Here is a 17,071-nt window from a genome sequence, read left to right as displayed (position 1 = left end):
CTGTTTCTCAGCCCATTCCAAATGATCTTCTGTCTCATTTCTCCAGGGAGACCCTTCTGGTCATTGTCATTATGGCCTAGATGCTGGCAAACTTCAAGAATTCCCTGTCTATTACTTGACGCTCAGCAGCATCAAACACATTTGACCAGTACTGCTTGAACACTCCTCTCAGCTTCTGTGACACCACACTTTCCCAGTTTTCATTCCACCTCCCTAGTTGTTCCTTCACAGTTTCCTCTGTCAGCCCTCTCCTCTTCAGCCCAATCCCTAAAGGTAGTGGAGCCTTAGGAGTCCCTTGTACACACTCTTTCTAGGATGTCACGTTCAGTCCCATTACATTAAGCATACCATCTCTATGCTGATGACTCCCCAAGCTGTATTTCAAGTTCAAACCCTCCCTAGGACTCTCGACATGTATATCAAATTACATACTTGATAGTTGCATCAAGATGTCCAACAGGCATTTCAATAAGACCTAAGCAGAACCCTTATTTCTCTCTCCCTTCCCTTCTGCAAATCCACTTCAGAAAAAGTTATCGCTATATACCCAGTTGCTCAAGTCAAAGATCTAGGAGCTATCATTCATCTTCTCTTTCTCTAATCTGCCACATCGTATCCATTGGTAAGCTCTGTTAACTCTACCCCAAATACATTCCAAATCCATTAATTCTCTCCATCTCTACTACTATCATTTTAGCCCAACCCACCATTATCCCATTCCCTGAAAACTGCAGTGGCCTCTTAAATGGTCTTCCTGCTTTTACTCTTGCCCCCAACCTCCCACAATCTATTCTCCACCTCGCAGCTGGAGTAAACTGTTATAGAATATAGACAAATGAAAACTCATGAGTAACTCCCTATTGCACTTAGGAAAAAAATCCAACTCTTTCCTCTGGCTTTTAAACATTTTATGATCTGGCCCCTGCCTATTTTCACCTGTTATATCATCCTGCTCCTCTCAGGCCTTCATATCATTGGCATTTTCTCCATTCAAATTCAGCTTTAATGTTACCTCCTCAGAGAACACTTCATTGACTTCCTTGTAAAGGATAGCCATTCCATTGCTATAATATAATCTTATTTTACTTTTCTGAATAACACAGATATCTGCTATTTTACTTTTTTTGTTTGCTTAGTTTATCTTTCCCAACTGGAATGTAAGCACTATGAAATCAAAGATTTTGTCAATTTTTCTTATATCTCCAATACTTAATACCCTGGTTGGGGTATCCCACATGATTGTAATCAAATATTTACTGGAATGAATGAGATTATATACTTGTGGTCTATACTGATAAATTGAAGAGACTATGTGAAATAATGTAAAATAAAACAAAGAGCACAAAAATGAATCCTGATATCTATGTAAAAAATAATGTCTCATTAATGATAAGACTGGCAGTAACGGTATAATGGAGAGAGCTGGAGTTAGGTAAGTACTGGATTCACCACTTACTATCTGCTTTACCTCAGGCAAGTGTCTTAAGCTACTGAATTTCTTTACTTGGAAAATGCGAATAACTACCATTCTCACAAGGTAATCGCCGTGGTGACAAATTTTTGTTATTCCATAAAACCAATCATGATTTATGGCATACTTGATTATCTAAATAGCAAAAACCATTGAGCAAACTAATACGTTTAGTCATCCCTAATTTAAGATATTCTCCTTCCAAAACTTTTTTCCTTTCTCTCCCTTCCTCTTTTTCCATCTCCCTCTTTTTTTTGGACACATACCTTCTTCTGGTGTTTTTGTCCTCAATGTTTGACTCCAATCACTCCAACTTCCTTTATGAAGATGTAGCTTAGAGGCAATCTGAAATTCATATTCTGTATATGGTTTCAGATCAAGCAAATCATATCTTCCTTTGGCATTTGTAACATTAACCTTAAATCAAACAAGATTTTAAAAGGTGCATATTAATATTAAATTGATTTAAAGAATCTTAACATAAACAGAAGAAGCTAGACAAGATGACCCATTTTAGATATTTTTTTTCAACTCTATTATTCAGTGAGAAGAAATGTCAATAACTGGATTTCTAAATACACATGATGCTAATCTGAAATAATAACACCTCATTAAAAAAATAAATAAAAGAAAGACATAAAAAAACTCCTGGACTAAGAACTCAACTACGTGGATTCTAAGAGGCACCCTGAAACCAGCAGAATAGTGAATAAAGACTGAAAAACCATTGTTCTCAAAAACCTTGGAGAATCTACACTTGAGATTACATTTTATTAGGTGATAATTAGAATGTAATGTTTTAATGCAGACATAGAACTGGTCTCAAAAAGAAAATTTTAATTAGCTACATCTCTCTTGATTATCAGCTATATATGGAACTAATCTCTTATTATTATTGTAAGACATTGTATTTTACAAAAATACTAGAAAAATCATTATTCTATACTTTATATTATTAAAAAAAAATTAATGCCTAATAGTGTATCAAATTGTGGTGCTTTAGCTTTGCAATACACTCCTCACTTCTTGACATGGCTAGGTTTCAAAAACTAAGTTGTTATGCGGGATTGGTGTTATATTAAAATGGAGGATGACCACATCAGATCACAAAATGGAGGATGATTACATCATTACATAACTGCCAAACCACTGAGAATCATGGCCCAGCCAAGTTGACACATAACCTTGACCATCAAAGCTAGCATTATTCTTGCCTTGCACCTCAGACTTCGTTACTGCCAGATGTACGTTGTTAGTGAGCCAAATAGTTGGATAGTAGATTTTTCACTATCATCGTAAATGTGAAATGTCAGATAATGAGATAGTCAATAAGTGATGAGACAGTGTAGTCTATTCCATATAAGCCTCTATGGGTATTCTCTAATATTTCTGTTCCCAATATGTCAAAAAATTGCTAAAAAAGTAATAATGGAGGGATATAGTAACAGGGAGAAATGAATACTATACAACAAATAAATTATGGAAAATTAATGTTGGTTTACAGAAGTCTGTGGCTTAAAGATTTCAGAATTAATAATAAAAATTCAAGATATTTCTTAATAAATGGCAGTGTAGTTGACTTTCTGATATATCTCAAGTATGTATTTTTGGGCTAAATCTTCTTAAACTCCATATTTTGCTGGCAAGAAAAGACAGAGGTCTGTGTAGTAATATCAAGGAAGAATGCCTTCCTATTTACTCTTACGGCCATTACCATGTTCCAGGACCTGCCGTTATTGGCACGATATTTGAGTTGATTAAGTAGCACCATTCCCTCATCTCTCCAATAAAGGGTACATCTTCTCACGGAAGCATTTAGAAATTTGATTCTGATGTCCCACGGAGGAAGAGGCTTCACTAGCAAACAGGACAAAAAAGTGTAATTCAGGCTCCATGCTTGGAAATTGGCTGATGCGTTAACATGAGGTATAAAGAACTGAAAAATTTCATTTCTAAGGTGTACAACCGCCATATTTGGTAAAAATATATGAGAGAAATTCATGCCTTAAAAAAAAGAAAAAAATTTGATGCATTTCTAAATCATTGAAACAATTCCCCTTAATCCTCCCTAATTTTTACCAAATAAAATAATACCAACATTCCTGATAGTGTCAACTCCACTTAATCCAATGACTTAACAAAAACCAGAGTGCCAAACCCAGGAGATTCCAAGGGATAAGAAGGCAGAGTCTGCCGGTGATTGCTCCCAGGAGGAGAAGAAATACTGGTAGGAAAACTCATAGGAAAGGGACAGAGAAACAAAGAAGCAGAAGAAAAGAATAAGGAGGAAAGAAGATGGCTTAGAAATGGTCTATGCGAAGAGAGCGACAGCAGGGTGGGGACAAGTGTAGTAGGAAAGTGTATAAAAAATGCCTATTTTCAGACTCATATAATTAACATTATGTATGCAAAAAGTGCTATGAGAAGAAAGAAGATAGACACTTTGTGTGGGGCTGGAATTTCAGATATGCTAGAAGCTCAGTTCTACCTGGGATGGTGAGAACTCAGGGACGCCGGAGGTTGGCCTCTGATTTAACTGGGCCCATTGTATTTGCTCAGAAATGTGCCAGAGCTGGTTCACTCCAGCTCTCAAACTGATACGGATGGTGGAGGTAAATATTTCCAGAGAAAGTTGCATTTGTACCTTGATACATTTTACTTATAATTTGCTCCTGGCTGCTCTAGCCCAGCAGGCCAACATACAGCCATCTCAGAACAGTGGGAGTATCCATGGGGGTAAAAAGATACGTCCACCAAGAAGGGCCTGTTTTGAGCTTTTTGAATGACCTCACAGTCAGATAGCATCGTCAGCAGCTGATGCCCTCATGAAGTTGGCTGTACGAAATGGGATATTAAACATTATTCTCTCTCTTGTACAGCCATCTCTAAATAGATCTAGGTTAGTGTGCTCTTTTATTTGCATTGAAGTAACTTCTGCCCTTTGCCTATGCCCATCAGCCACTTTCATGAACCACTGTCTCCAGTAAAAGAAACAAGCACATACAGAAGATTTGACAATTTGAGAGAAAAAAAAAAATCCACGTGCCAATGAATGACACCTATCGAAAGTGAAATTAAATGTACCTATGTCCAAGAATGTGAATGTGGATGGCAATGAAGAAGAACTTCCAAGCCTATTGATGGCAGTAACCATGGCTGTGTAGCTGGATTCAGGTGATTCAGGGATTAGGTTTATTCCAAGGTCCAAATGATCACAAAAATGATACGTACATTGCTTCTGCCAAGTTAAATTTTTTGGTCCATTTAACCTTTAAATAAAAGATAATTATGTTAGGAAGATACTTTATGTGCTAGTTTCTCCTTTAAATATAAAAGAACCAAGTGTTCAAATACTTGAAATTCCAGACAGTTTGTTAAGGTCAGTGTTATTACCAGAGGGAAACACCATGAGAATATTTGTATTCTTATGACCATATCTCCCTTCTCTCTTTTTTTGGTAAAACTTAGTTTGTTTTTGTTTTTGATGTTCACATAGACGAATAACTTTCCTGAATATACTACCTGAATTCCCTGATGACCATCTCAGCCCCTGAAAGCAATTCCAATCATTAGGCAAAGGATCTCTGGCCACCTTGGCATCAAATGCACAAAAGAACCAGTTCCTAGCACAGCAGTGGCCAGGATGGAATTCCGGCCCCAGCTCCTTTGCTCCATCTCCTGCTCATTCAGGTGTGGTGCCACCTACTAGAAGCCAGCTGGTTCTCTGGATGGGACCATGGAGTCAACTCTTCAGATCTTCTCTTCTTGTGGACTCTCAGGTCAGGAAAAGGTGCTTTAAAAAGAAAGGCCTTCACGGCTAACAGAAAGCTACCACAAGAAGAATTTAATTACACAGCATGACCCCAAGAGTTTGTGACTACAAAAGAGGGAAGTTATATTATGCAGTTAGTTTAACCCTACTAGGCCAAGGAAGAACTTCCAAAACTTGGGCCTTGGATGCCTGAAAAGCACTGAGTTAGAACTGAGGCAGAAATTATTTTCCAAGACAGCAAGCCTCACGCTATAGGTGAATGAACCAGTTTTAACTGATGACCGCTGGATTTTTGTAAAGGATCTAATGGTCTAGAGGTGTCTGTTGCTTTTTTTCTTTAGTAAAAATAGAACTGTTGGATATTTTTGAAGGTCATCTAAGAGAAGTTCTAGGAAAGAGCTGCAGAAATACAGCTTCTCACTCACTGTAAAGTATAGGCAGTGTACAGGTGGGTGTCTCTTCCTCTGTCCCAAGTGCAGGCGACAGTTCCATGTTCTCCCTTCTGTGTGCAAGATACATTTTGAGGCTGTTCTGGAACAACTTTAAAAAGAAAGAGAGCAAAATCTCACATTTTAAATATCACATAAGTGATACTTAAGTCACTTTTTAGGTATTTGCCTAACAAGATGACAATACCTACCAACTCAACTCTTCCCCCACCCCCTCTCCCGCATATCCAGATGAGCTGGGAGGCATTATAGAGTCCATCGAGTTAAAATTGACCTTCAAGGCATGCATTCTTTCTAATAACAATAATAACAGTAGTGAATACAGATCAAACACTGAGTATATACCAAGGCCTATGCTAAGTGTTTTATGTGCTGTTTTTCTCAATTAAACATCATAGCAGCCTTATGAGGAGTGTGATGGTTAATGTTATGTGTCAGCTTGGCTAGGCCGTGATTCCCAGTGTTGTGTAATTGTCCTCCATTTTGTGATATTGTGTAATCATCCTCCATTTTATGTCTTGTAAATCCTAAACCTCTACATGCAAATGAGGCAGGATTAGTGTGCAGTGTATCTTGAGTCGCGGCCTTACTAAGGGCATGATTCAAGTCACCGCCTTACTCAAGTCACCACCTTACTCAAGTATCTGATGTAAGGGAGTTTCCTCAAGGGTGTAACCTACATCCAATATATATATATATAGATACTCTGGAAACACTTGCTCTCACTCTGAAACCTGGATCTGGTTCACCACCATCTGACTTCCAGTTCTTGGAACTTGAGCCAGCAGCCTGTCATCTGACCTGCCAGTTTGGGTTTGTCGGCCCCTGCCACTACTTAAGTCAGGAGAAGCCTCCAGCCTGATGCCTGACCCAAGGATTAAGGAATTGCCAGCTTCCAAAACAAGCCATTTCCTTGAGATACACACACACACTTCACTGGTTTTGCTTTTCTGGAGAACTCGGCCTAAATACTATTATTAGCCTCATTTTATCAACAAGGAAACTGAGACTTAGAGAAGTTAAGAAGCTTTCCAAAGGTCACAAAGTTATGCAGTAGAAGAATCAGATGAGGCTCACTTGAGCCCCAGCCTTTCTCCACTACATTCTTCTGTTCTCCCTGAGAGGTGAACATCCAGCTCCTGCTTAGTTACCTTGGGTGATGGGGAGTTAACTTTTTTAGAGTGAAGCCCATTCAAGTATCAAAACAAGTTGCCACCAAGTTGACTCAGTCTCATGGCAACCCCATGTGTGTAAGAGTAGAATTGTGCTCCATAGGGTTTTTGGTGGCTGATTTTTGGGAAGTTGATTACCACATATTTCTTCCAAGTCACTTCTGTATGGACTTGAACCTCCAACCTTTCAGTTAGCATCCAAGCGTGTTAACTGTTTGCACCAACCAGAGACTCCATTCAGATATTGTTGTTGTTGTTAAGTGCTATCAAGTCAATTTTGACTTATACCGATCCCATGTGACAGAGTAGAACTTCCATAGGGTTTTCTTGTCTGTAATCTTTACTGAAGCAGATTGCCAGGTCTTTCGAAGGGAATGCTCTGTTGATGTTGAGATTTCAGGCTACTCTTGAGAAGCCTGAAGCCATTTTGATTCTTCAACCATTATAAATGGTCTGTTTTTCTCTTTGAAAGAATGTAGAATCTTCTCTTTGTCCCCAGTATTCTCAATTTTCACAAAGATGTGCTAAATGAGGGTCTATTTCCATCCATTCTTATGAGTTCTCAGAGGGTTCACACATTCTGCAAACTCTTGGCCTTCAGTTTGAGAAAATTTTTCTTAAATTATTTCTCTGATGACTCCCTCCCTCCTATATTTCTTTCTAAAAATTTCTATTATTCATAAGTTGGACCTGCCTCTAATTTTATCTTTTATTGTCCATATTTTTAAACTCTTGGTCTTTTTGCTCTACTATCTGGGAAATCTCCTCACTTTCCATTTCTACCCTCCCATTGAGTTTTTAATTTCTGCTTATCATCTTTCTCATTTAGGGGCATGTGTTTTATTCCCTGAATGTTTCCTTTTTATAGCATCCTATTCTTGTTTGGAATCAACTCGATGGCAATGGGTTTGGTTTTTTGGTTTATTCTTGTTATGTATGTAATATTTTCTCTTAATTCTCTAAGGGTATTAAAGATAGTTTTTTTTCTTAACATTTTCTTCTCCATAAATACTTTCTATTTTCTCCACTTTGCTTGTTTGCTTTGTACCATGTGTTTTGTTTTTGTTTTTTTGGTTTACCTCTCTCTTGTTAGGCAGTTTCTTCAAAATCTTGTATTTTCACTCATCTAGAGGAGAGTCCCTGAGTGATGCAGTTAACACACTTGGCTGCTAACCTAAAGGTTGAAGGTTCAAGTCCACCAAAGGCATCTTGGAAGAAAGGCCTCGTGCTCTACCCTGAAAAATCAGCCAGTGAAAACCCTATGAAGCACAGTTCTACTTTGACACACATGGGGTCACCATGAATGGACTCGGAGGCAACTTGTGTGGGAATGGGGCACTAAATTACAGATTGGAAGCTCAGCCTGTGTGTTGGCTGGGTGGAGGGGGGAGGGCATTTGTTAACTCTGGATTTCATCCAATGGTGATCTGGCTAGGTATTTTGGGGAACCCCTATTGTCAATATTTTTAGATATTTCCTATTGGCCTCATCAGATTTCCTAGGAAAGAATTTTCTAATCTTCTACCTAGAGGGTACAGGCCTGGCTGCCAGCATTCTGGGAGCTGAATGGAGGAAGAGAACTCTATCTAAGTGTTCCCTTAACATTCCTGGTTTTCAGTACGCTATTGCCCACTAGGGGACCAAAAAACTTGAAAACCAAACCCACTGCCATCGAGTTGATTCTAACTCATAGTGACTCTGTAGGACAGAGTAAAACTGCCCCATTGAGTTTCCAAGGAGCAGCTGGTGGATTGAACTGCTGATCTCTTGGTTAGCAGCCAAACACTTAACTACTGCACCACCAGGGGTCACAACTAGGGGACTGTTGTTGTTGTTGTTAGGTGCCATTGAGTCAGTTCCAACTCATAGCGACTCTATAGGACAGAGTAGAACTGCTGACCAAGGAGTGGCTGGTAGACTTGAACTGCCCAACTTTTGGTTAGCAGCTGAGCTCTTAACCACTACACTACAGGGCTCTAGTGTTCCCTAATTCAGAGATTCTTTCTGTTACTTTTCCACATACCAAACCTCCAGTCTTACATTAGAGTAGGGGGCCAGCATTTGAGACTGTAGCTGCATTTTGAACAGATTTTCAATCAAACTTCTTGTTTTAGCCCCACTTTTGCCCTCACTTCCAAAAGTACATAAACAAACAAACAAACAAACAAACCATTGCCATTGAGTCAATTTTGACTCATACTGACTGTATAGGACAGAATATAGGACAGAGTAGAGCTGCCCCATTGGGTTTCCAAGGAGTACCTGGTGGATTCGAACTGCCAACCTTTTGGTTAGCAGCCAAAGCCTTAACCATGACACCACCAGGGTTTCCCCAGAAGTACATGTTGCCACCAATTTCTGAGTCTGAGGAGGAAGGCTTCTGCCTTAAATCAAATTTCTTCTTGACTTTTCTCACTGTCAGCTGTAGGCTAAGTCAGTTATCACTGGCCCACCTGCTTTCCAGCTTCCAAAAATTTGTTGATATGTCCTCCTCTCCCTATTCTTTTTGTCTTTGAGGGTTTACGCCACTCGAAATTTTTGTAATTTGACCTTATTCCAGGGGGAATGAAAGTAAATACATACATTCAACCCACCATTTTTACCCTAAAGCCTTCACTGGATCTTGACACGGACTTGGTTTTGGCAGAGTCTGTCTGCCCCAGGGGAAACCAGACATAATTCTCCTTAATGTAGTCAGTGCCAAGGAAAGAACAGCAATCAATGGCTTTGAAAAGTTAAAATAGCTTACAATATAATAAATTGTTAGAAGTATTATGGTTGTTATTGTTTTTAAAAGTCCTACTTATTAGCAGAAATAGAGGAAAAATAGTTTTCAGAAATAGTCACAGTCAAAGCATCTATTAAAAACCACCAAGCAAGAATTAATTTATTGCCTTGATTATCTAAATGGTTTGTGGATCAATTCTATGAGGCTAGGCAGCCTACCTATTTCCAGTTCTGAAAAACCAGCCAAATTTATTATAGACCCTCTCGGGACATGTGATAGCTCTCTGTACTACCACTTAGCACAGAAAAGAAAATGGGCTGTTTGCCTCCTCACTAGATAGGATTGAGTGTATTACACTGGGTGAAACCAAAATTCGTTGTGCCTTTTCTTGGAATGACTGGCTATACTCAGAAAAAGGTGTCACTTCCAGTCAGTCCTTCACCTCAAAAAGCAGTCATTTGATGGTGTGGTTACCACTTGTTCATGTTGCACAAGCCAACAGGGCTGCACCAGGACAGATAAGTGTCACCATCTCCCTAGACCTTCGGATCCCACAAATTGTTATAAATGTATCCACGTGCACTGGATGGAAAAGTAAAAACTGTAAAGAGGATGGCAGTATTCTAATGTAACTCAACATAGATATGAAACGGAATGAAATGGCTAAGTACCTCTGCAAGGGAGCTGATTGCCAAGGCTGTTGCTGGTGTACTAAAAAAGAAGAAAACAGCCGCACTGTGGACACCTGGAACTGATATCACAGAGCTGAGAATGTCTTATACAAATATGCAATATTGGTCTGGTGAGACAGTGAATTACCTGGTTGAAATATTCAAGTGTTTTGAGGGCACGGGAAGCAAGGACCAATGGTGTGTGTGTGTGTGTGTGTGTGTTTTATTTCATTTTATGGATAACCAATGCCTGTACTTTCTTTTAAGGAAACATGCACAGGTAGCCAGCAGACTGCACACATGAAAAAAAGAGTAAAATTGGACGAAATCACAATCCTAGCTCTCATTACCTAAGTGCCTCCTATGTGGCTGGCTGTAGATTAAGCTCTTTGCATATAATGTGTCATCAAATCGCTGTTGTTGTTGCTGGGTGCGGTGGCGTTGGTTCCCTCGTAGCAACCCTATGTACAACAGAACAAAATATTGTCCAGTCTTGCCATCCTCACAAACTTTGCTATGTTTGAGCCCATTGTTACAGCTGCTGTGTCAATCCATCTCTTTGAGGGTCTTCCACTTTTTTGCTGACCTCTACTTTACCAAGCATGACGTCCTTCTCCAGGGACTGGTCCTTCCTGATAACATGTCCAAAGTAAGTGAGACGCAGTCGCACCATCCGTGCTACTAAGGCGCATTCTGGTGGTACTTCTTCCAAGACAGATTTGTTCGTACTTTTGGCAGTCCATGATATATTCAATATTTGTCGCCAACACCATAAATTTGAATGTATCAATTCTTCTGTCTTCCTTATTCATTGTCCACCTAATCACTACAACCATCTTATGCAGCAGGTGTTCATATCTTTATAACACAAATGGAGACACTGAAGCTCAGACAATGTAAGTTGTCTAAGGGTACACTGCTAGTGGCAGAGTTGGGATTCAAGGCCAAGCTCCTTTTACTCATCACAGGCAGTCTAAGCTGATTGTGTATGATCTGTAAGTGCTATAAATGGGAGGCCTGAGCTGGGAAAAGGGTGCTGGATCTAGTTTATGCCACCTCTTACTCTTCTTATCCCCACTCATTTGCTTGGCCATGATTGTCTGCTCAATATTTCTGGTGGCCCTCTAGGAAAACTGCCTGACACCAACCATATCCTTATAGGTCACAGAGAAGAGGTTCACTTCTTTCCTGGAAAGAATCTCATTGAGCTCCATGTTGCTGCCTTCAGAGCAGAAACCCTGTACTTGCATGTTGGTTAGCCAGCCTGGTGCAGCAACTCCTCATGCCTCTCCCTCCACTCTGAAGCTTCCTGGAACCACTGAGGCACAGGGCACCATGGGATCACTAATGGCTATGGCTGCTCACTGGCTTGCCTGGCTGGGTCTACAAGGCTGGATGCTGTAGGCTGCTGGATGCTGTTGTTAGGTGCTGCAGGCACACGAGCTGCTGGCTCACGCCACAGATGCCAGTTCTGACGTCTTAGTTCTTACTTCTCAGCAGCTGGCTGGAGGGACCATCAGGGCATCACAGAAGTGCTGGGTTGCTGCCCCGGGGGTGAACTTTGATCAATGAGAGACAGATAAATTCTTCTCTCCTTCTCCTGTCATTTCATTTCCGTATGCTCTTTCTGGGCATGCCCCTAGTGACCAAGCAACCTCTGTGTTTTCTGTCAAGGTCGTGGCCAGTTAATAACTTAACCACTCTGGATTTGCTTTCCCTCCTCTCCTGGCTCACTTCCTCACTTTTGCCTCCCATGAATACACACCTCCCTCCCCGAAACAAAGTGTTAGCATGTCAGTTTTGTCTCCGGCAGTTTTCTAGAGAACCCTGAAAAAGATAGTAAGTGTGATGGTGTTGCTGCTGTTAGGTGCTGTCGAGTCGGTTTTGATAGTTCTCTTTTAACCTCTGCTAAGTATGATAGATAACCAGTGGTCAGGGGTGATTGTGGTCGGAAGGGAACGAAGAAGACTATGAGAACTAACTAAAAAAATATATTTTAAAACATGATTTGTATTTTTGATGTTGTCTATTTATTTACGAGAAGTGCAAACTGCTTTTTGCACATTAAGTTAGAGACAGGGAGAGGTGTTCAGCTTAGGTAGTTGGCCTGGGCTGTGCAAGTAGAAAGAGATATCTCCTTTTTTTGTTTTTTTCCTTTGGTGATTGTACCTTTGAACAAAATTTCAGGTCAAGAGGCGCAAAGACTGAGCTGCAGAAATTCCAATTTCCTGTCATTGCAGTCCAAGGAAAACAGGTAAATGGTCTTAATGGACAAAATAAAACAAATAAGCCCCGAATTCTACTGATTTCTGGACTTCTCACATAGAGGTTCTCCTGTGTTGCTATCAAGATAAAATATTCCATGTAATAGGGGAAGAAAGAACAGCGTTCTCCATTAGGATTTCTGTTTAACCCATCTCAAGTACCAAAAGTACAGCAATTTTTAGGAATTCAGAATGGAATGCTCACCTCCAACGGAGATCTCTGCGCCACATATTCGAATCTCATCACTGCTCCGACAGGCCAGTTTGCAGACAAACACGGTTGTGCCAAGGGGGAGGTCTGTGACTTGAGAGCTCAGGGTCAGGCCATGGTGAAAATGGATTTTTCTGTAGAACTTATAGAGGATTAACTTGTTAGAACTGGAATAGCTTGAGCAGCCTTGTTTGGGCTTCAAAGAGCACGAAATATTGACGGCTGATCCAAGAGAAATCACATGGGAAGGCTTCACGGTCACACCTCCTCTCTTGCACACGTCTGCAATAAGATACAAATGCAACACTCAGTCGGCACAGAGGAAATCTATTTCAGAATGGAGGGTCTGTGTAATTCCCAAAGGCAGGGTAACATGAATCCCATCACATCATGGACATATAGTGCATACCATTCTGGCTGTATTGGTGATACATAAGGAGAATAGAAGGCAATCATATTAAACTTTAACTGTATTTGAATTCAAATATGCATCCTTCTCAAAACGGTAGTATCGTAACTAGTGCTGTAATAAGGAAGTGGTGAGAAAACAGGGCTGGGAAAAACACACAGGAACACAGTTCCAGGAATAACCAGCCTCTATTGTATGCAAGTCATTCACCAGACTGCTAAAGAGGGCTTCTCAGAATAAATCATATTTGTTTTTATCACCATTTATATATAATTTATAATGGTAACTTTAATACTCATACCCCCCCCCCCAAAAAAAAAAAAACATTCTAAAAGGGTATTGGAAAATTTAGGGGCAGATTTAGGAATAATTCCTTCTCTTGCTATATGTTATGGATTGAATTGTATTCCCCCAAAATGTGTGTCAAATTGGCTAGACCATCATTTCCCAGCATTGTGTGACTGTCCACCATTGTGTCATCTGATGTAATTATCCTGTGTGTTGTAAACCTTGCCCCTATGGTGTTAATGAGGCAGGATTAGAGGCAGTTATATTAATGAGACAGGACTCAATCTACAAGATTACGTTGCGTCTTAAATCAATCTCTTTTGAGCTATAAAAGAGAGAAGTAAGCAGAGAGACTGGAGGACCTCATACCACCAAGAAACAAGAGCCAGGAGAGTAGTGTATTTTTTGGACCTGGGGTGCTGAGAAGCTCCTAGACCAGGGGAAGACTGATGACAAGGAGCTTCCCCCAGAGCTCACAAAAAGAGAAAGCCTTCCCCTGGAGCTGGCACCCTGAATTTGGACTTCTAGCCTCCTCGCCTGTGAGAGAGTAAATTTCCCTTTGTTAAAGCCATCCATTTGTGGTATTTTTGTTACAGCAGCACCAGACAACAGAGACACTGTGTTAGTAGTGTAAAGTATGTATAATCTGCAAGATTATATTATAAAAAAAAAAACAACAGAAAATATCCGGGGCCCTGGTGTGTTTGTAGTTGTCATCAAAGGTGGACATTAAGTCTTAATGTTGTATTCTGGTAAGGCCTTCAATAGGTAAGGCCCTGGGCTGGGTGAACCATTACCCTCTATAACTCCTATGAGATTACATAAATGTATTCCTCCTTTTAAAAAAGAAGCTCTCCATACTACTTCCCATACGCCAGGTACCACGTTAAATTACATTTAGAAGAGAGGTTGTCCTACTCCCCAGAAGCTTTCATATTAATAAATATGACAGCTACTAGGAAATTAACAGTTGCCTGTGGTATTCAGTAATTGTTGATGACAAGAACTTCAGAACTATAGATTCATCCGGCATTTTCAGATGTGATATAAAGTCTCCACTGAAAATCTTCTTTGGGTAATTGTAACGTTGCTTGGATTTTAAACTGCCATAAACAAGAATTGGTAAAAAGTTATTGAAATCAGGTAAAGGCAAGAATGAAAATCATTTTAAATAAAAAGTTCTCATTTTTATTTTCAGACTGAGTCTCCCGGTCTCTTATCTTATTTATATGTTTGTTTTCTGCTACTTTGATCTGTTTCCTCTTTAAGAAAGCCAAAAACAAGCTCCCAATAAAAAGCAAAGAAAATGCCAGCCATTATTTGTTTTTTTGAGCATAGCTGAATTCATCCATGAAAACCCCTTTGTTAAAATGCACACTAACGTAAAACATGCATATAGGAAGCCTAGCTGGGTTACCTAGCCACTTTCTTAAGAGAAAATGATATGATTGGGCTCTTACATTAATAATGAGTATAAATTTAAAAAATACATTTAGCTGTAGACCTGGGTACCTAACATAACCACGTAAGTGACAGAAGACTGACTACAAAAGACCACCTACCAGAACCTTTGCCAGAAACGCATCTTATATCTGTAACTGAGAATTTAAATCTCAAATCCTTTCACAGATTAGCTTACAGAACCATCTTACCTATTTTTGCTTTAACCAGCAGCCACGTGGTTATACAAATAAATGCCAGTGAGCAGCCTCTAACAGCACATGCCATGAACGGTCAACTTTGGAAGGAACTTCTGTCTTCTTCCTTGTAAAAGAGACAAATTCATTCATGTAAAATACATCTAGAAAATACTAAAACCAAGATTGTTCAGAAGAGTTAAAATGTCATTTCATTTTTCCACACTGCTAAGATTTTGTTATTGTAAAAAATAAAGTACACCTTTAAAAGTACTACATTGAAAATCTTGGCTACCCTCCCCCGCAAGTTATGAGTCTTGGGGTCACTACTGGATGAGAGGAGAGGTGATGGGCTCTGGAGTCCTTTAGACCCAGCTTTAAATATTTTGTGACCATGGGTAAGTTACTTAACCTTTCTGAGCTTCAGTCCCTTCATTGAGAAAATAGGAACTATGAAATTTATCTTTCAGAGTTTTAGATATAAAAAAGTCATATATATAAAAGCATAGTGCTTGATACTCGATAATATTAGTTCACAAACTACCCCCTTCTTCAGTGTTCAATGGCATTATGATCCAAATACAGACAAGTTCCTCTTGCATGTAAAACCAAAACCAAACCCTCTGTTATCAACTCATAGTGACCCTATAGGACAGAGTAGGACTGCCCCATAACGTTTCCAAATCCTTTTTTAGTTATGGAAGCAGACTGCCACATCTTTCTGCTGCGGAGTGGCTGGTGGGTTCGAACTGTCAACCTTCTGGTCACCAGCAGAGTGCTTTAACCACTGTGCCACCAGAGCTCCTCTTGCAGGTAAGGCCCTCTTTTGACATCTGTCATCTCCAAGTAACTGAAATGTCAATATGATTCTTTCTTTGATTCACTCATTCATTTATTCATCCAAAGACTTGTCATTTACCTACTTTATGCCAAACACTGTGCTGGCGGAAGGGAAACAAATATCAGTAACTATAATGCAATGTGGTATGTGATATTCCTGTAATAAAGGAACACAGCTATTAGAGGACCAAGGAGGGAGCAATTGATTCTTGGTGAGGTGAGGCAGTAAGGGGGTGGAAAGATAGTCACAGAGCACTTTATTTATTTATTTATTTTTGAAAACAGTTTCTTACTTGCAGCAAGTAAGGAGACAAGGAGATCCATCTCAAAGCACTGTCTCCCTGAACAAAAGGCTGGAGAAAGTTGTTTGTTTTTTTTTAAAATTGTACTTTAGATGAAGGTTTACAGAACTAACTAGTTTCTCATCAAACAGTACACACATTGTTGCATGACATTCGTTAACAACCCTGCGACATGTCAACACTCTCCCTTCTCAACCCTGGGTTCCCTATTACTAGCTGTCCTGTCCCCTCCTGCCTTCCAGTCCCTGCCCCAGGGCTGCTGCACCCCTTTAGTCTTGTTTTGTTCCATAGGTCTGCTCCATCTTTGGCTGAAGGGTGAACCTCAGAAGTGACCCCACTGCTGAGCTGAAAGGGTGTCTGGGGGCCATACTCTCAGGGTTTCTCCAGTCTCTGTCAGGCCAGCAAGACAAAACACTTTCAAGAAAAATAAATGACATTTAAATTTGGTTGGAAGGATGTCTAGTTAGAAAAATGGGAGAAGACTTTTAGAATGTACTGTCTACTAGACAGCCCTAACCAAATATTTCTGAATTTTGTTAACTAAGTTAACTATGAGAGTCATTAAAAATATTCTTGGGGTTCAAACACTCGGCTTTGATGTGTTAGACTAGAGAGAAATCCTCCCACTAGAGAACTCTGAAGCAAAAGTTAGTGATCCAGATGTTCTAGATAGTCTGGAGGTTTCTTCACACTTCTGCAAAAGATGTTAGCACAATTTCAATTGTTTCATCAAAGGGACCATAACATAAGCAACGGTTACAGTCTGTTCCCAAAGAAGTGTGTGCGATATTACACTGTGGTTACCAATTGTTCCAAGGCTGACGCAAAACTGTCAAAACAAGATGGATTTCATATTT

General features: G+C 39.9%; 1 protein-coding gene across 6 annotated transcripts in view; it reads right to left on the bottom strand.

Moving 5' to 3' along the window:
- IL12RB2 (interleukin 12 receptor subunit beta 2) overlaps window positions 1–17,071 on the bottom strand; it is a 107,345-nt gene that overhangs the window by 76,294 nt on the left and 13,980 nt on the right. For 4 of the 6 annotated variants that reach the window (XM_064282111.1, XM_064282113.1, XM_064282114.1 and 1 more), the window contains exons 2-7: window positions 15,088–15,199; window positions 12,733–13,020; window positions 5,669–5,783; window positions 4,556–4,740; window positions 3,186–3,328; window positions 1,738–1,888 (exon numbers count right to left, since the gene is read on the bottom strand). In XM_064282111.1, coding sequence (XP_064138181.1) covers window positions 1,738–1,888; window positions 3,186–3,328; window positions 4,556–4,740; window positions 5,669–5,783; window positions 12,733–13,020; window positions 15,088–15,163 — 958 coding nt within the window. In that variant the 5' untranslated portion in view covers window positions 15,164–15,199. The remainder of the gene's footprint in view (window positions 1–1,737; window positions 1,889–3,185; window positions 3,329–4,555; window positions 4,741–5,668; window positions 5,784–12,732; window positions 13,021–15,087; window positions 15,200–17,071) is intronic. The other 2 variants (XM_064282112.1, XM_023549485.2) reach the window with 1 other exon arrangement.

Source organism: Loxodonta africana, chromosome 3 (genome assembly GCF_030014295.1).
Source record: "Loxodonta africana isolate mLoxAfr1 chromosome 3, mLoxAfr1.hap2, whole genome shotgun sequence".
Classification (NCBI taxonomy): Eukaryota; Metazoa; Chordata; class Mammalia; order Proboscidea; family Elephantidae; genus Loxodonta; species Loxodonta africana.
The sequence above is the reverse complement of the archived record's forward strand: the minus strand, read 5'-3'. Positions and strand labels throughout refer to the sequence as shown.